The sequence below is a fragment of the Sceloporus occidentalis genome, unplaced genomic scaffold, assembly GCF_023333645.1.
Source record: "Sceloporus occidentalis isolate IW3139 unplaced genomic scaffold, rSceOcc1.0.p SCAF_7, whole genome shotgun sequence".
NCBI lineage: Eukaryota > Metazoa > Chordata > Lepidosauria > Squamata > Phrynosomatidae > Sceloporus > Sceloporus occidentalis.
In genome coordinates this window covers 90,517,044-90,536,876 of record NW_028316987.1, presented here as the reverse complement: position 1 = coordinate 90,536,876, position 19,833 = coordinate 90,517,044, and the positions used below count along the sequence as shown (strand labels likewise).

The window sequence follows — 19,833 nt, the reverse complement described above, 5'->3', positions numbered from 1 at the left end:
ATAAGGCTCTACTTACCACTGACCTACGTCACTGTGGTCCACTGAAGGGATCAGAATAACATGCTGAGGGTGTATATGTGCTAACCAATTTGATGTGCCCTAGGACTGTGGGTGTGATTTTTTTTTTCTTAAATGGCAAAAAGCCATTTGTGTCCTTGCAAACTCATTTCTCACAAGGCTGGCTATTGTTTCAGGGTGCAATATTCATTCTAAGTCCACACACTGGATGCTCCAGATGTGACCACCTGCAGTGAGTAAGAGGGGAGAAAGACCCCTGCCGCTCCTAACTTTGCCCATGCAAAAAGGCTGCTATGTGTGCGATCTTGACTAGGCTCTCTTGTCCTCTCTGACAGACCTTTAAAGGGGAAACCCCCAGCTACAATACATTGCCTTACTGCATTCCCTGTACAAGCCCTTGACCATCTTGTAGGGGGCAACAACTAGGGCTAATTTCTTTCCCACGAACCCACTCAAGCACAGTTCTATAGCTGCTTTTCATGCTCCCAGTTATGGAATTTAAAATGGTTTTAAAACAACTTTATTGAAAATTATGCCCTTATGTTCCAACTCCATCAACAGATTTTTTCAGACGCCAGAGGCACATGATATAGTCTATGGTTTAATTGCTGCTTGGGCCTTTTCCAAAATTTCTTCTCTAATCTTTGGATAATCTGGGCATGTCTTCAGAACCTTTCATAAAGAAGAAGAAATGATTAGCTATTTTTGAAGACATATAGCAAGAAACCACTACCATCTATATCTGTAGCTACCATAATGTAGTTTGGCTGGGATTCTGTAGAAATTTATCAGGATACACTCAAACAGGAGTTCAGCGAAGACCAAGAAGCTCCCTCAAGAGTCCTGATATTCGCCAGCAAAGTCCTGCTTCAGGGCTGTGCCAGATGTCATAACCACAAACGAGAACCGCAAAATGTAGGACAGGCAAGAAAAGTGTAGTAGGATATTACCAAATAAAAGCTAAAAACACTCATATAAATCAAATTTCATTTCATATGGTTTATTCACAGCTATGTTACATATGCTGTATTTTATTATGTACTCAACCATATTTTTCTGATCAACTTATCTTCGTTAAAATTCCTCGTTGGCATGCAATACGCTTACAGAACTCTGAACAAGACAAGTGCTTTAAATTGTACTTTATGAGCAACAAATCCTTGACTGAATCAACATTTAAATTATTCCTTTCATTTGTCTGTTGTATTGAAATTAAGGGAAAAGGCCTTTCAACATTTGCATTGTGTCCTCAAGCAACCCATTGCCTAACATGTTTGCTGTCCTTTCCTCCTCCGAGAAACACGTGGGCCCTGAGCTCTGTGGGCAGATCTTTGTTGCTGCTGCTTCTAGGAAAAAGAACTTTAGAATAGGAAAGGAGGATGTCTGGTCACCCTGGGTATGTTGGGCATATTCTGGGGCATACTAGCAGTTTGCCTGGGTCCATGCAGGCCTAACCTGAGAATTAAAAAGAATCACTTATATCATACAAAAACTCCTTGGTGAACTCACAGGGGTTGTGTAACTGTAAGACCAGTGAGAAATAGGTACCTTAAGAGCAAAAGCACTGACAACTCTGATCTATAGCACAGAACACTGAATTACACTTTAGATGACTTACATCATGGCATACATCTATTGCTTCCATGTATCTTTTATCTTTTAGATAGTTGAAAGCAAGCTTAAATCCTAGAGGAAGAAAAGAAAAGGTCAGTGTTCCGTGTAATATCAAGTGTTCAATAAAAATGAAACTGCAACAACCATTTCGGAGCATAGGCGCTTGCTATTGTTAAACTAGAGTTCTATTGATTTGCCAGGGATTGTGGTCCTTTTAAAAATCTTTTTCAAAAATCTTTTAAAAGAAAGAGCTGAAAATGATCTCTATGTATGAACAAAATGAATACTTAGGTATTGACTATATTAAAGCAGCAATCCTCTACATATTTATCTGGGAGTAAGCTGCACTGGACACAAAGAGTTTTACTTCTCAGAACTTATGTATAAGTTATATAAGAATCTGAGGCCATACAAGTTAAACTTGAAAATAAACTACATCACAAAAGCACATTTAGTGAGCTGGAGAGTTTTAAGGTACATGCAATACCAGTGACTACCATGACAAATAGTATTATTGATATTTTGCAAAATTGATATTTTGTACCTCAGCTTTTATTTTTACAGTACAGGTTTCCACAAGTAGTGCAGAGCACACAATAAAACAGAAGAATTGTGATTTCAGCAGTTTTTCACAGTATATAGGGCAAAACGAACAAAGGGACTAACTTGTTAAATACAGGAGAAGTGACCTCAAGAGGTCAGAAGGAAGCAAAAGGCATAAACACACTGATCCGAGGAAAAACTGGGGGGGGGGGGGGGAGGCTGTATGAACTTGCTAGCTCCCCACTGTTCTCTCTCCCACCCATCATTTTATACAAGTGTATAAGCCTGCATTGCTTCCAACATTCCTCCCATCACAGACAACATTAGAAACCTGCGAGGAGGCAGAAGAAAAAGCAAACTGCCACCAGCATCACCTGTGTTTTTATAGTCTACTGTTTTTATAACATAATTTCATTCTTATTGGCCTATGAGAGCCACCCTGAGAATCTTGTTGGCTGAAGAGTGTGATTAAAATGTTTAAAGAAAGAAAAAAAGAGAGAAGAGTTCGATGCAGTTTAGTTCTCATTACACACATTTAGGATTGCACTGCACAACCCCAAACATGACTCTCTGTTCCTCCCTCCATCCAAGGAAGTGGGGCCACCAAACAGTAATGCCTTTACTTACCAACAGCAGGATTTGCTTGATTACTATATTTCCAAGCTAATTCATAGTTAGTTGCAGCATCTTTGTAAGCATGTTCCTTTTCTGAGATATATCCCAAGCACTCATAAGCTTTAGCACACGACTGAAGAGAAAAATTATAATGTAAATATATATATATATATATATATATATATATATATATATAGTAGTTTACCAGGGCTTTTTAGTTCTTAATGAGGAGCCAGAAGCATTAAGAAGCTACAATGCTCAGCAAATTTCTTTTCAATTAAACGCTGGCGCCTAAAGATAGTCAGGGGGACAGTTCTGTTCTTTGTGACTCCAAAGATTAGTTTGGAGGAAACAAGTGAAATCTGAAAGGGTGTTGTAAAGGGGCTAAGAACCTCAGAAATTAGACCTGAAAATTAGGCCTGAACAAGCATAAAAATAAAGCATGCTAAAAGTAACTGAGGAAAAGTAAAAGATGTTGGCCCATATTCTGAGGTGGGTTACAGACCGCCTATTTGGGGCAGGCTGTACCTGCCCCTTTCCCCGGTGTATCGGGGCCTCAGCGGCCAGAACGGCAGCCGCTGAGTCCCTGATCCGCCGCTTTTCAGGCTGCGAGGAAGTGGCAAAATGCCGCTTCCCTGCAGCCTGAAAAGGGGTGTCCTTGGGGCTTGAAGCCCCAAGGACACCCCGCAGCGGCGGGGAGGGGGAGAAAGGGGCCGCTTGGCCCTTTCTCCCTTGCTTCGCTGGGTGCAGCCGTCTGAAGGCTGCGCCCAGTGAAGCAAAGCGGCGCCTCAAACCCGGAAGGAGCTCCAAAACGGAGCTCCTTCCTGGTTCGCGCAAAGGGCGCCCTAGGCGCCCTGGTGCGGAGCGAGGACGTCACGTCCACGCCACCCTGTGTAGAGGCGGCGCGGCCATGACGTCCTCATTTTTTACACGCAGAGCGCGTATTAGGATTAGGGAGGGGCGGAAGCACTGCACCTCCCTAACCCCAGTACGCGCTCCACGTGTACTTTAATGGCGGTCTATAACCCGCCTACATTACCTATTTAGTTATACAATATTTCCTGGTCCAGCTCCTCCAAACCTACTTTAACAGGCAGTAGTCACACTGACAGATGGATGTCTGTTTACCTGATGACCCAGGTGCAAGTGGATGACATTTCCACCTGTTCCTACAGTCTAGGACTGCAACAAAAAATTGTGATGGGATCTTGCTTCTGATCATCTCAGCTTTGCTTGCCAGTAAGGGAGGGAGCAGAAATATTATCCTCCTGTACCCCAGTCACCAGCTGAACAGACCTTCATTTCTCAGTCCAGCTGCTGCCATGATCCCCAACGGTTTTCCCAAACCCACTTTACCAGGCAGCAGCTGCATTGAGAAATGGAGGTCAGTTCATCTGGTTGTTGTTACTATGCAGTGTTAGTGAATAGGGAGTATTTACAGATATGTAACTCAAGGTTTCCTGTCCCATAACTGCAATACAGAATACTGGCTATTGTATTCAGAAGAAGTGATTCTTCTAAATATGAGCTAAGTATTATATAGTTTGAACACCAGAGAACATTCAAGAGCAAGCCTTTCTGAAAATATTTAAAAAACAAACAAACAATAATCAGGATCTCAATCTAGATTTTGACCATGAATCACTCTAGTGTCTAAATCAAGAGTTGGCTGTTTCTCTTTAAGAGTGGGAACTTCTTGTTCTACAATAAAATCACATCTCCTCACCTTATTGTACCGTAGACACCGTCTCACTTGCTCTATTGCAAGGTCATGCTTCCCAGTAGAACAGTAGATATCTGCTAACAAAATCCAAGCCTTTTCTAACTCATCAGCATCTCTCAAAGACCAGTTCACCTTAGTCAAGCGCTTCAACTGGGTCCTGGCTTTAGGTATATGTTTAAGAATCATGCATGCCTGAGCCATTGCCAAAATGGCTGGAACACTGTCCCTCTGTTTAAAAAACAAACAAACCAAAACCAAAAACAGATTGTTCACAAGATTTTTTTTGAAGCCCTGATTTTAATTATGATTTTCTATTTGGGATAATGTTTTTCATCTCTGTCTCAATGAAAACAGAGTCCAGTAGCAGAATTTCACAAAACATGTCGTTCAACCCTCGGTAGTAGATCTTTTTGTAGTTTCTACAGCCCCTTCCCCTCCTGATTTTATGCCCCTTGGTTAAATGAAAATGTTTAAAATATTTTTGATTAAACAAATATACTCTGAGCTTGTCCATATAAAATTAAAAAGCAGAATTCGCTTTCAGTCAGAATGGGCATAGCTTCCAGATAGATGGAAGCAGCGGCAATTTCTGTTTTTAGTAATTTAGCACAACTTCCATTTATTTGATAGCATTCAGAGAACATTGTCAAAGCTCTAAGAGAACTCATTCTTTGATGTTACCTTACAGTGGTATTCCTGTACTGTTACAAAACGTTTTGCTGCTATTTTGCACCAGTTGTGTTTGACCACCAATTTTCTTACTTTACCTCATTTTGGCCCATTTCTGTGAATACTTTCAGGGCCTTCTCTACATTATGTCTTTCTTTTGTGGCCATTAAACAGTAGCTCTGCAACATCTCCACTTGATTCTGACCCTCCTGGGAGTGAGGGTAAAACTCCTTGAGAAGCTTCTCAGCTGTGCGTATCCCATGCTGTTCAGATTCTTTCTTTTCCTTTAGACTACTGTGAAAAGAAAGTGTGTGAAGTTTCCAAGACTACGATGTGCTGGATAGCATTAAGGAAAACAGCATTGACCTCCACTTTATTTGATAAAGGTAGTATTAGAACATGACTTGGATAACTCCTGATCAATATACAAAGTATAATTTTCAGAGGTATTAATCCTAGGATTGGGAACTGCTATATGTCCTGTGGAAGGTAGTATGCAAACTGCTCTCCTTTTGGGCAGCTACTCAGAACAAGTCACTATAGTCAGCTCTGAATGAAAGAAAATAACAGGTTGCTGATCTGTAACTAATTCTTTCAAGGGTCATATATGCACTTACATATAAGGATTTTATACCTGTGCAGCACTACAACTGGCACATTTAGAGTTGTGCAGAGGTTTGACTGGAACTCCACCCCGATTCTCCATATTGCACTTCTAAATACAGGGTAGTTTCGTCCCATCCTCTTTCTTTCAGTCAGTTAGTTAGTTATATAACTTAGTTATGAAGAGTGAGTAGGATATAAGAGGAGGTTGTTCCATAGCCCGGAGCAAAGGAGCCATAGAAAGGGCCTAGGATGGTTGTTGAGGAAGAGGAATAATGTGAAATTTGAAAAGTGGCTACATGAAGGGGTGGAGCACTGGTGTCACATATACAGTACCAAGGAGAGAGGAGGCACTGAAACATGGGCAGAAGGCAGAGCTGACATATTGTAGCTATCAATCCTGAGCTTGATGTCTTATTAGTTGGTAAATGTAAGAATTTGCATGTACATTTTGAAGTCCCTGCTTGGTGAAACTCCAAAAGATAAAGCAGTTTTGTTATGGTGGCACCCGCCCAGAAAAATAAGGTACTGTGAATGTTTGTGTGAAGGTGCTTATCTGCCCCATGCAGAAGGTGTACAGCTTAAACAGGGCCTTAGAAGACATCACCATTCAGGCTCAAGCTTTCTCAGGGTTAATGAAAATCACAGAAGTAGAAAATTACAGAAGACAGATGAAAATAGCTTAAAAAGAAAGGAAAAAAAGAAGTAATCAATGGCAAAAAGGTACAAAGAAACTACTCAGCATCCAATGCTGTTCATGTGGCAGATAAACGGGGAATGAGGGGAAGAGGCTGGGGGGCACCTAGATGTGTGCTGTGGAGTTTAGGAGCTGGGTTCTCACCACAACTCTACTCAGATCTAGAATGTTCTGATTATTGCTCTGCACAGGTGCAAGTCCCATATAGTACCTGTCTCTCAGAGAAATGACATAAAAGAACTTAGTGTTTCATACATGCTGCATTCATTCACAGATATTAATGCTTGCCTTATCTATAATAGTTTGGATGGAACATAACCCTAGAACAATAATAAAAGTCTGAATGAAAGAGATAGTATTACAGAACTCCTTCCCCCTCTACTTTCACTGATACTTGTTCTCCAAGTATATCTGGAGAAGAAAAGGAAGATCATTTCCAGACTGTTAGTGTTAAATATATTTAGGAATAGGAACATGTTATTCCACTTTAGGACTTTTCCTTTACCTGGCATCCATGGTATTCTGATTCTCAAATGTTTCTCCACCTATTATCTCATTATCAGGATTTAGACATATCTGAATCATATAGCTAAGGGCTTTCTGGCCCCAGTCACTATCCTTGCGAGCTTTGTTGAAGAACTTCAAGGCCTGATTAGGTTGCGTCATATGCCTGTTCATGAGGAGAAAGTATTTAAGACAGAAGTGCCATTTGAGAGTTTTGGATTCATCAATTTTGCTATCAAGAATGTATCCACATGTTCTGTTTCACAAGGGAATGGCCATAAGTCAGTACAGAATCAAGTAGGCTTAATTTCATGCCAGTCATTGAGTTTAGCTGCACTTAATTTTGTATTGAAGCATGGGTGATAAATCTGGAAGAAGCACTCTATTTCCTTCTATGAGTGTAGAAAAGAACACAGAAGTCTATTCAGATTAAAGACACTTACTGAAATATGTGCACTTGCCAAGATTTATAAACTGTAAACATTACAGGATATCCTAGAATTTATTTGGACATGAGTTGGAATAAAAATCTGATTCATTTTGAAACCAAGAGATGACACTGCAATAAGCTTCTTGGGTCTACTTGCCTCCAGTTATTTTTGAGCTGGAATCCGGAAAGTGAGGCCCATGAACTGCATATGTCCCCAAGGACATTTTTTAAAGGACTTATCCCTCCCGGCACTAGAAGAAAATAAAAATTCAGCCAAGAAGCTCCAAAAGTTGAAAGAAAAGAAACCAGAAGTGGATCTCTGGCCTCTTGTTGATTTTTAATTTCTTCCCAAATTTCCATCCCTGATGTGAGGCCTGGGGGGGTAAAAATCTCTTGGACGATTCCCTTCCTGTTGTACAAGGGCCAAATAGACAGTTGCAAGGGAGAAAGGGAATCAGATTAGGATCATGAGATTGGAATTTCTGCCCATGCTGTTGTGCAGTTGCTAATGGCCCTCCCAACACTATTTACCTCATGGGGAACCTTACAGATATATGAACGAAATATATGCATGATATGTGTAAGTTGTATGTATCAAAACAGCAGCTTGGACAAGGAGAGCCTTTCTACTGGGGAAAAATACAGTAGGGAAGGTCTATTCCTGCCTCTTTGCACTTCCATAGTCTAAATCCTCATTTGTGTCTCCCCTGCCACTCCGTCTCACAACAGCTTCTCTTTTTTTAAGCCACAATTAAAATATATATATATTTAGCACCCACACAAAGTGCAATTGACCTTGAAGTCTATAATATATTTAAATATTGTTCTGTACAACTTGCCAGCAATAAAGTCCCATGCAATAGTTATAACCAGGTTCCAAAGGTATTCGAGTTGATTTTTTCTTGGCCAGCTCAAAAAAATGTGTAGCATCTGCAAGTTTACCACTTCTTCTCAGCAAATCAATCAGACTCTCCATGACTGAGAAGTTATCTAAAAGTGTACAGAGAATGTTTTAGTATTTCCAACCAAAACACATTTGAGTATTTCCAGGTCTTTCACAGATAAATTCTTGCTGACATACAAGATTGAAACAAGCAGCACTCCTTAGATGGAATGCAAAGAAAATACCCAGATACACATATGTCCTTTCATCAACAGTTCTGGTTTTTACTGTATGAACCTGATGTTATTGTACTTTAACTTGTTTTATTGTGAGCTGCTCAGGAGGGCCTTTTAAGGACCTAAAGTCAGCATACAAATGTTCTCATTTATTAATTTTAAAAAATACCTGGTGTTTTCTCCAAAACGTTTCGGTACAGGCTTATAGCTTGTTCATACTTCTCTTTTCTAAACATAAGGTTTGCCATCATCTAGCAAAAGAGAAGATATTTATTACTTAGAGCAACTAAATTATAATGCTCTCTTAGCTTTCATAAAACTTTGCACAAGGCAGAGAAATGGTTAAATATTCACCAAGAACAATTCAGTGTTAAGTGTTCTTGAAGCAGTAGATATGTTAAAGATATCCCTGGAATTATATCTGCTATCCCAATCTTGTTTTGATGTTAGCCTTACGGAGTTAGAAGAGTCATGTATGTCTCCTTCAATCTACTGAGAAGTGTGGTGAACAAACCAACAAGCCAGCCAGTCACCAGCCAGAGGCCAGAAGCAGTTGGTTGAGTCAATTGGGTTTTAGAATCCTGAGAGGAAGGAACCTGGGGAGTCTAGTGAATGACTGTTGGAAGAGAGGTTCCAGAGAGATAGTCAGGGATGGTTAGGGGTAGAGTCTTATAAGAAAGGGCTCCCTACCGTTATATACATCCAGGACTCTAGGCAAGAGAGTAGCTGGAGTGCAATATCCTGAAGGATATTTTAAGTGGTGGTTGTGAAACCCAAGTTTAAGTGGAGCAAACTGATAGTGGGACTGTGGGAGTCCTAGGTAAAGACAGACAGTGTTCTTCGTTGAGAAGATTCTAAAATAACTAGTAACTGTAACAAGCTGAAGCTAAGTAAGAAAGTAACAAGTGCATAAACCATCTGAGCAAGTATCATATTTTCAAACCGTTGTTTTAAATAAAGTTTTATTGTTTGATTCAAAAAGGACACATCTGGAACTTAAATCATTACCATGCTGCTAACACTACCAAACCAAGTTTAAAAATACAAGCAGTCTTCACAAAACACTGGTGGGGGTGGGGGGATAAGAGATCCCATGGGCCCACTATCATAGAAAAGGACTGTGGTTGCGCATCACAAGAAGTCTTCTAAAATGAGTACTGAATGCCACCCAAAACCAATTATCTGTCAGACAATGATTTTCTTAAGACATAGTGCCCTGGAGTGTTAACATCCTTTTCCAAAGAAAATAGTGAAACAAGGCAAAAATAACTTCTTCTGATCTATGATGTTATTGTACTGGATGCATATGATGTATGCAAAGGCATTGCAGGCAGACCTTAGTTCATAGATGATCTGTGTCACTGAGCCTTCTGTCAGTCAAGACTGCTATTTAGACCAATATGAACCTCGGCTTCAACCCTTTCCCATATGCATTCTCTACAGCTGTTTCAGAGTTCAGAATGAACAGAGTTCAGGGGCTCTTCAGTTCATAGAATCATAGAATCGTAGAGTTGGAAGAGACCACAAGGGCCATCCAGTCCAATCCCCTGTCATGCAGGAAATCTCAACCAAAGCATCTTCCTCCCATCAGGTGGCCATCAAGTGTGGTTATCCATATAGATAAATCAAGTCAAAAAGAGTGGTTCTCTATAGAGCAAAGGTTAAGTTTAGTAAGAGTTAAAAGATGTACCATTGTTCCAACTTCATTGGTGTCATCATCTTGAAGCAGGAGAGTAGAATAATGCTCACACTGGTCCAGATCCCCTTGCAACAAATACAGGTGAGCTAATTCTAATATAATCTGAAAATAAAATGAAAGCACAATTTAATCAGCACAATAACTTTAGGGATGGTGCTGATTATTTTGTCAGATATCCAGTTATTTCTCCATACAATTGCATTTAGCATCCAGAGTTGTTGTTTTTTAATAGCATCATTTGATACCAGACTGCAGCTGTTAGTAGGGTTCTTAACATAAAGTAACTTCAGTTTTATGCAGTCTATGGCGCATTACAGACGGCCCAGAAAGGGCAGTCTCCCACCGCTGACAGTTGCTCCTCGAGGGAGCCGCAGCAGCCAAACCGCACGGCTCCCTCACGGAGCAAGAAGAAGCGCCAAAATAGCGCTTCTTCCTGGGGCCTGGAAGAGGCGCCGCAAGGCGCGAGGCGTGCACTTGCGGCGCCACTTCTGGTGTGCAATGTCTGGATGCTGAGCATCCGCGATGTCAAAATGGCAGCGCCCATCTGTATAGGGCGCTGCCATTTTGACGCACTCATTACGCGCAAAGGGCAAGGCGGATCAGGAAGTGCTGTCCCTCGCGCATAATGACGGCGCCTCAAGGGGCCCGTCTGTAACGCGCCTATATCTCCCTTCCTTGCTTGTTACCCATCAATGTGTTCAGAATTATCATCATAAGAAAGCTGATAGCAAGAAAATAAACTCACTTGAAAGGTGGTGCTTGAGAAAAGTTCTATGGATAGTGTGCACTGCTAAAAAGACAAAACAATGGCGGGATACAGACTGCCCCTTTTCGGCGGCCTGCACCCGCCCCTTTCCCTGATGGATCGGGGCCTGGGCAGCCACAGCGGCAGTCCCAGAGGCCCCAATCAGCCGTTTCTCCAAGCCTTGGGGAAGTGGCAAAACGCCGCTTCCCTGTGGCCTGGAAAGGGGTGTCCTTGGGGCTTGGCCCTTTTCTCTTCCGTATCACTGGCACAGCCGTGCAAAGGCTGCGCCAGCAATACACGCAGTGAAAAGAGCTCCATTTTGGAGCTCCTTCCAGCACTGCTGGAAGGGCGCCACAAGTGCCCTGCAGCAGCGTGAGCACGTCATACCTGTGTTGTTTAGCTGCGGCGCAGGCATGACGTCGTAATGGCGGCACCCATGTAGACAGGGCACCACCATTTTGATGCCGCAGTTACGTGCAAAGGTTGCGGGGCATCTGTAAAGGACGCCCCGAGACAACCTTAGCACATATCCAGGCCAGTGCAAAGTGGCGGTCTGGATACCACCATTGAATCTTAAAGCAAACCAAGCCTGAACTCTCCCTAGAAGCTAGGATGATTAAATTGAGACTGTCGTACTTTGGACATACCTTGAGAAGGCATTACTTATTAGGAAAGGCAATAACGCTTGGTAAGGTAGAAGGCAGTAGGAGAAAAGGAAGACCACATTACGAAGAGATGGACTGAATCAAGGAAGTCATAGCCCTGAGTCTCCAAGACCTGGACAGAGCTGTTGCTGATAGGGTGACTTGGTGGTCTTTCAATCATAGGGTCAACATAAGTCAAAATCTATTTGACTGCAGTTAACAAAATTTTGTTGAGATCTCTTAAAACTTGAGCTATAGATGATCCAAACAATCTGGAGCATGCACTATTGATTAAAAATGTAGTGTTTCACAGAATCAGACTTATCCATTCAAGCATTCTTTTTCTAAAAAAATTTTTTTAGGAACCAGCATAGTTAATTAGTAAGGACAAATTTTCTGTATCAGCTGTTTCAGTAACAATGCTTAACTCAAGTGTGGTACAGACCGCCAACAAGCAGTGTACCAGTGACGGTATTAGGGTTAGGGAACACACACCATGTACACGCTCCCTAACCCTAATACATGCTGGTGGCGCGATAATGGCGGCGCCCTGTGTACATGGGCACCACCATTATGACGTCACAGATGCGTCGTGTCCAAATGGCATGGCGCGTGTGTGATGTCTTCATGCTGCCCCAGGCTGCTTATGGCGGCCTGGCTGCGGCGCGAGAAGGAGCTCCAAAACAGAGCTCCTTCTGAGCATGCGCCTCGTTCCTGCAGCCACAAAATGGCTGTGGGAATGACGCCAGGTAGAAAGGGGCAAAGTGGCCCCTTTCTCCCATGGCTCTGACTCCCGGGGTGTCCAGGGGCATGAAGCTCCAAGGACACCCCTTTTCCAGGGCACGGAGAAGCGGCGCTTTGCTGCTTCTCTGTGGCCTGGAAAAGTGCCAGATTGGGGCCTGTGGGCTGTCGGTATGGCTGCCCTGGCCCCAATCCTCCACAGAAAGGGGCAGCTGCGGACCACCTCTTTTCCGTGGTCTGTACTGGGCCTTGGGTCCAAAACACACTACAGAAACAATCCAGTTTGGGACCACTTTAACTGTCCTGGCTCAGTTCTATGGAATTCTAGGAACTGTAGTTTTGTGAGTCATTTAGTCTTCTCTGTCAGACAGCTCTGGTACCACAATAAACTACAATTCCCAGGATTCTGTAGCACTGAGCCAGGGCAGTTAACTCAGTCTCAAACTGGATTGTTTCTGGAATGTGTTTTGGACCTAGGAAATCTGTCCTGGCCATGTGCACCTGCAGAATAGGTCTATGTGTGTATATATGGGTATGTGTGTTGTGTCCCTTCCAGTTGTTTCTGACGTATGGCAATCCTAAAATGAACCTATTACAGGGTTTTCTTTGCACGATTTGTTCAGAGGAGGTTTGCCTTCCCCTGAGTCTGAAAGTATGTGAGTTGCCCAGTGGGTTTCATGCCTGAGCTGGGAATCAATCTCTGGTCTCCAGAGTCGTAGTCCAACACTCAAATCACTATACCATGCTGTCTCCTACACAATGGACCTCCTTCCCCCCATGCAGCTGATGACCAGCAAAATAGATTTGCAGTCTGGAGTTATTATGTGGCAATAGTGTCACAACTGTGACTAAGCAATTATGAATATGCTGTACCTGTTTTGTATCCACAATTGCTACTTAGTCATGATTATGACACTATTGTCACAATCATAATTCCCTCTCCAACCTAATTCACTGGACATCAGCTTCATGGGGAGAAGAAGGTCCATTCTGCTGGTGACTGAAGCATAGGTGAATGATGTTTCCATCATTGGAGGGTCAGGCCAGGAGAGGTTAATAACTACACAGTTGATGCAGAACACTGGCTTATATCTTTAAACTGGAGATTAAGATCATGCTTACCTTACTGTTTGTTGGAACACAAGACAGGGCTTCTGTGTAGTACTTAACAGATTTTTCATACTCCTTCTCTGCTCGGTAAAACTCAGCAAACTGTACACAGATCATCAATGCCACTTGTTTCTGAGGAGGTATTAATTCAGGCTGTTCCACACGGACTCGCTTCAGTATCCTTTGTTGGATATCATATGCCTGAAAAATAAACAAATAAAAGGGCATCCTTGTTAGTACCATTTAGACATCAGGCTAAGAGCTTCTGGCAGTCATCTGCTCCTTGATTTGTACTCCTGGCTTTATTGCTCAGGTTTTACTACTAGCTTTTAGTATCATTGTAATGTCCTGGCAGTCCAATATTTTAATATTTTAATTCTATTCTGGCCAATTTATTCTTATAGTAAATGCTATTGGTTGTTTTTGCTTTTATATTGATAAATGGCCCCAAGGCAATGTCAACTGGGCAGTATATGGACATTTTAAATAGACAGATATATACATGCCAAGTCAGGTTAGCACAGAAATCTTCTTCCCCAGTGTTCCTCAGGCAATTACCATATTTTTCTCCATGGGCTAAACTGTTTCTTTATTCCCTGGAAATTTACCAGAAACTGGTAGCCAATGGCCTGTGGACCAATACCAGTCCTTGGACCACTACATTGAGTAGCACTGCTGTAATCTATCCATCCTGACACCTGAAAGTGAAGCAGATCTAACAACCCTGAGCTGGGTTTGTCCTTGACTGACTTCAATCCCAAGAATCTTTAAGGGGATCTTCAAAGCAAGGCGATGTGGTCCACTGAGAAAACCCCTTCCGAAGTTGTGATGTGAGGATCAAAATAAAATACCAGAGAACCTGGGCAGAGCTCATGCAAATTACCCTAAACAATGTGACAAAAATTAACCTGAGGTGGCAGGTGAAAGTCACAGCCAATTAAATATGGTAGATTGGAAAGGGAATGTTTATATGCTGTCTAGACAAAGCTTGATGAAGACTGCAGCAGATCTTGGAAAGAATATGCCCCCCCCCCCATGCCACATGTCTTCTTGGCCTCTGATTGGCCAGACATCCCAGCAAAAAGCTAGATGGGCTTACACATGTGCACACCTTGTGTGATTCCTACTAAGCCTCTGTGAAAAGATAGTAACCATCTACACCTCCCCTGCATACCTCACAGATCTGCAAACAGGGGCCTAGGTAAGTCTGAGATCAGTGCCTGTTGCATTAAAATTAGCAGGGAAAGTTGTTACCTGGTTCAAATTTCAGCAACAGCTAAATAAAATACTAAAGGTATATTTATATGTATGTTGGTCACCACCTTTGAAACATCTTGGAGAGTACATTGGGCTTCTACAAAGTTGGCTTTTTACCTTGTTCAGAGTTTCCAAAACAACTTCTCCCCTTTTAGTTGTCTCGTAAACCTTTGCTAGTAACATCAGGTTCTTAACATCCTTCATCATTGAAGGAAGATCATCAGCTAGAAGATTGAAAAGATACAATCATTATTTGGTATCACCTGCACAAGGGTATAATGACCACCACCACTACTAGATAGTAGCTGCAGAGAAATGGTGTTGAATAGTAGGACTGGTATGTAAAATGAGTTGTGATGGATGACTGTCAGTCTTAATCTCATCGTTTGTCACACAGCCTGAAAAGTCAAAAACAAACTGACCAGAATTACCCAGAGGGCCTTCTCCACCGCTGCTCCGAAGCTATGGAATGACCTGCCAAAGGAGATCTGCGACATTTCTACTCTTAAGGCTCTTAAGACGGATCTCTTCCGGCAGGCCTTCCCTACCTAGTTCCTCTCCCTGTTTACTGTGACTTACGTTGCTCTGTCCACCAATTCTTCTCTTAAATTTAATGGGAAGAATTAAATTAAAATTAATTAAAATTCTTGCCTCAAGAAGAAGAACCCTCTCTCTGCACCTACTGTCATCATCAGATCTAGGAGAGAGTGAAAAAGTCAGGCCCAGTTCTATCAGGTCTAGCTGTGAATTCTGCAACTTATGTCACTCTCTTTTAGCTTATTGTATTGTATTGTATTCTCTGTATTTTTATTGCTGTAACCCATCCGGATTCCTTGTGATTGGGCAGGCTATAAATAAATTATTATTATTATTATTATTATTATTATTATTATTATTATTGTGAAATAAGTTAAACTAACAGCCTGTACAGACTGGCATTATACTCCAGCTTCAGGGCAGATTGGGGATGTGGCATCCAGATGGCACAGTGCCAAAAGGAGTGCCAGAAGGTGTTGCTATGGTGGCAAAGTCGCCCTTTCCATGGTGCAGAAAAGAGCCGCTTTTTGCAGCTCCTTTTTGAGCTGCGGAAATGCCAAATGTAATTGCTGTGGCCCCGATCCAGCGCTGAAAGGGGTGGCCCCTAAGTGATAAGCAGCTGCTCAGGATTACACAGTTGAGATTCATTACTGAGTTGAGGTTTGCATTCACAGGCCCTTTGAACTACACATTTACAGCACGGTGATTCTACTTTAACTGGCATAGACTCCTGGGATTTGTAGTTTGCTGAAGTACTAGAGTCCTTTGGTAGAGAATTCTAAGTACCCTCTCCCGTTGTAAATCCCAAGATTCCACAGGAAGCAGCATAGCAGTTAAAGTGAAATCGTGCCACTATAATTGTGCAGTGTGAAAGGTCCCAGGTCTTTCCAGTCTTAGTTTAATATTTTAATCACTATTACATGCTAACTCAACACAAGCCTAGGTGGTGATCTGCAACACATAGGAAGACTAACATAACCCAGATAACATTGTGAAGAATCCAGTTCTGTAGCCCTGTCTTTGTAGACACCATGGTTCATTTATTAAGGGCATTTGCACTATAACATTCCACTGGTGCCTGGCATTTCCAAAGAGGAGGTGAGTGGTGTCATGCAGGGTGACATGAATGACTACCCCAACCTCTTTTCAACAAATGAACTGTCAATACACTGTTCTGAAAGAAGCAAAATGACTGAATATCAGGTTACAAAATAAAGATTCCTCAATGTAGCAGTGTGTTAGGGCCATGCCTAGTGTGAATTTGCTCCCACATAACTATTTGGTAATAATTATTAAACATAACAGATTTAACCCATAAGACAACACTAACATTCCAGTAAAACACAGTAAATAAAGAGAATTATTACCTGGGTCATGATCAAGTGCCTGATTTAGTACTTTCTCTGCTTTGCCAAACTTTTTGAGCTTTAAGAGGAGATCAGCAAGATCATGACACAAGAAGTCCTGCTCGCTCATCTTGAGAGCAACTTCATAATAATTAATAGCCTAAAATGGATCAATAGATTTCAACAGACTGAGTACAACTGTAGATTACAAGGGAAACATATGTTTTTGAAACATCCACAAGGTTTAAAAGTCATGCAATATTATCAGAGTTAAATTATGTCTCCCAGTAGACTTTATAATAGCACTGCAACAGATACAGATTTTTCCTGCATATAAGACACCTTCCAGGTGAAAAAAAGATGACCTAAAGGAAGTCATAAAACTAGGAAAATAATCAAGCAGGGGTTGCATGTTTCCTTTTCTTCACTTATTTGACACTCATGCTAGCTGTTTAAATAATAACAGCTTTTTACAAAATACGTTGTATTTGTATCTTGAGGCTAAAGACTGCATTTCATCTTTTTGCTAAACCTCAAAGAATTTTGAAAGTTAAACGAACCAAGTAACTATACATAGGATTGCATTCAATTCTTGTGAATTTAACTGCAAGATTTTATTAGCATTTTTGCTTTGTTTTGGAAGGGTATGTTTTATGATGGATTTTTTAACAAGAAAGTTTTGCACAGAAATAAAAGAAAAAAGATGTGTGTGTGTACATCATCATTCTCCTGGGCTAGACAATTATTTGAATCACATGCAAATTTCTTTCTTGGCACTTGTAACTCTGGAGCCAAACAGAATAATCCCAGGTTACACTTCCCAGTACAGCTCTATGTTGGTACTTCATTCCTTGAGCAAATTAAGAAAAAAATAGCAGCATATTTTAGAATCATAGAATTGTAGAGTTGGAAGAGACCACAAAGGCCATCCAGTCCAACACCCTGCCATGCAGGAAATCTCAATCAAAGCATCCCTGACAGATGGCCATCCAGCCTCTGCTTAAAGACCTCCAAAAAAGGAGACTCCACTGCACTCCGAGGGAGTTTGTTCCACTGTCGAATAGCCCTTACTGTCAGGAAGTTCCTCCTAATGTTGAGGTGGAATCTCTTTTCCTGCAGCTTGGATCCATTGTTCCTGGTCCTGTTCTCTGGAGCAGCAGAAAACAAGCTTGTTCCCTCCTCAATGTGACACCCCTTCAAATATTTAAACAGGGCTATCATATCACCTCTTAACCTTCTCTTCTCCAGGCTAAACAACCCCAGTTCCCTAAGTCGTTCCTCATAGGGAAAGACTTAGGGAACTGCACTTATTTATCTGTAGTTATTTTATCTTCTGTGAGGTGCCTTAAAATTCAAGTGCATGGGAGAAAGACAGGATAGAATGAAAATCAGAGTAGCTGGGATAATATGATGTTGCTGTTTCTCTGACTTGGGCCTTAAGCAAAAAAGAACAACCTATTTCTGGACCTTGTTATATTGATGAGTGTAGACATAGGCTTGCCCAATTTTTCTTGCTACTGTTGCATCCAAAGGGTTCTTCTTTTGAGCTGCTTCATAAACTTCCAAAGCTTTCTCAGGCTAAAATAAATGACAAAAAGGCTGTTGTTACTTTAAAAAGGTAAAGGTTTTCCCTTTGACAAGATTGTCAAGTCATATCTGACTATAGGGGGGCAGTGTTCCTCTCCATTACTAAGCCGAAGAACCAGGGTTGTCAAAGATGGCTCCATGGCCATGTGGCCAGCATGACTGCTTGGAATGCTGTTACCTTCCCACTGAAGTGGTACCTTTTTATCTACATGCACTTTTACGTGCTTTCAAACTGCTAGTGCGGCACAAGCTGGGACTAGTGATGGGTGCTCACTCCGTCATGGGCCTCGAACTGCTAATCTTGGAATCATCAGAGTCGGTGTCTTAACCACTGAGCCACTATGTTACTTTACTATACAGTTATTTTGGCATTTCTTTCTTTCTTGTTACCTCGAGTACAGTTGGCCCTCCGCATTTGCAGTTTTGACTATGCAGATCTGATTATTTGTGGTCCTCCAAGCACAACTCTGCTTGATATTGACCATGGAGATGCTGGGGGACCCAGAGATTCCTAGAAAAAACACTTCTCTAGTCATTTGTAGGTCCTCCAGTGCGATTCTATAGTCACCTCCCAGCAGATGTTGAAACAGTTTTGCTAGAGGACCCAGATATTCTTAGAGAGGTGTCCTCTCATGTAAAAAAGTGGCTTTTTTATTTGCAGTTTTTCCACTTTCATGGGGGTCCTGTGCCCCAACCCCAATGAATGTGGAGGGCCCACCATACTTACTATTATTTAGGCTACAACAGCTACCATGCTGTTTACCAATAATAAACCAATGGCAGCAGCAGAATTTACAGAAAGCTTTGGAATATTTAAAAGGCTTCACATAATATTTAGGAAAGACTGACTTTACTGGTAATGTATTCTCTTTCTCATATACATTATGGTATGATGCTGGGAAATGACTATATTAATTACTTGATTAATTATTTAATTAATTACTAATCACTAACCTCCTGAATATTCATATAGGCATCGCCCAAGAGAAGGCTCGTATGAGGACTTGGTAAATTTTCACAGAGCTCACTAAATAAAAAGAGGCATGACATTTACATTGCAATGCAGCACAGGTATACTTAGAAGTAAGTCCCATTGATCTCAATGGGACTCACAGCTACACATGTGTACCAAGGATGGAAATTGTTCAGTCACCTAGATGCTGTTGAACTGCAGTTCCCAGCAGCTCTAGCTAGCATAGCTAACAATATGCAATGCTGGGAGATGCAGAAGAACAGTATCTGTGATATGACTTATAATATGACTGAACAATTCTTATCCCTACAATTCTTGCCCCTGGTGTCTAGGATTATAGCCTTAATAAATGATAAAAAACAAAACAAATACTGGTGTAGGAAATCTAATTTTGTTTGTTCACAATCAAAAGATTTTTAAAAAATGACATAGGAGTTTTTAATTACAATAGCTTCAAAAATAAAATGGGTATAATTATATATTGCAAATTTCAAAATAGGACACACTGGCATGTTACAGACCGCCCAGAAGGGTGGTCTGCCGCCGCCTTCATTTGCAGCGTGGAGGAACCCCAGCGTCCAAACCGCGAGGTTCCTCCGCACTGCAAATAAGAAGTGCCAAAATGGCGCTTCTCTTTGCGGCGCGGATATGATGCCGCG

General features: G+C 41.6%; 1 protein-coding gene across 8 annotated transcripts in view; it reads right to left on the bottom strand.

Annotated features, from left to right (window-relative positions):
* Positions 1-528: 528 nt before the first annotated feature.
* The window catches only part of LOC149310082 (tetratricopeptide repeat protein 21A-like), a 41,010-nt gene continuing 21,705 nt past the window's right edge, over positions 529-19,833 (bottom strand). For 4 of the 8 annotated variants that reach the window (XM_089533652.1, XM_089533655.1, XM_089533656.1 and 1 more), the window contains 14 exons: positions 19,156-19,228; positions 18,082-18,192; positions 16,636-16,774; positions 14,849-14,955; positions 13,487-13,675; positions 10,226-10,336; positions 8,705-8,786; positions 8,256-8,406; positions 6,988-7,152; positions 5,281-5,476; positions 4,517-4,741; positions 2,803-2,923; positions 1,637-1,704; positions 1,066-1,364 (listed from right to left, as the gene is read on the bottom strand). In XM_089533652.1, coding sequence (XP_089389778.1) covers positions 1,284-1,364; positions 1,637-1,704; positions 2,803-2,923; positions 4,517-4,741; positions 5,281-5,476; positions 6,988-7,152; positions 8,256-8,406; positions 8,705-8,786; positions 10,226-10,336; positions 13,487-13,675; positions 14,849-14,955; positions 16,636-16,774; positions 18,082-18,192; positions 19,156-19,228 — 1,819 coding nt within the window. In that variant the 3' untranslated portion in view covers positions 1,066-1,283. Of the gene's footprint in view, positions 691-1,065; positions 1,365-1,636; positions 1,705-2,802; positions 2,924-4,516; positions 4,742-5,280; positions 5,477-6,987; positions 7,153-8,255; positions 8,407-8,704; positions 8,787-10,225; positions 10,337-13,486; positions 13,676-14,848; positions 14,956-16,635; positions 16,775-18,081; positions 18,193-19,155; positions 19,229-19,833 lie in introns of those variants that run through there. The other 4 variants (XM_089533653.1, XM_089533660.1, XM_089533658.1 and 1 more) reach the window with 3 other exon arrangements.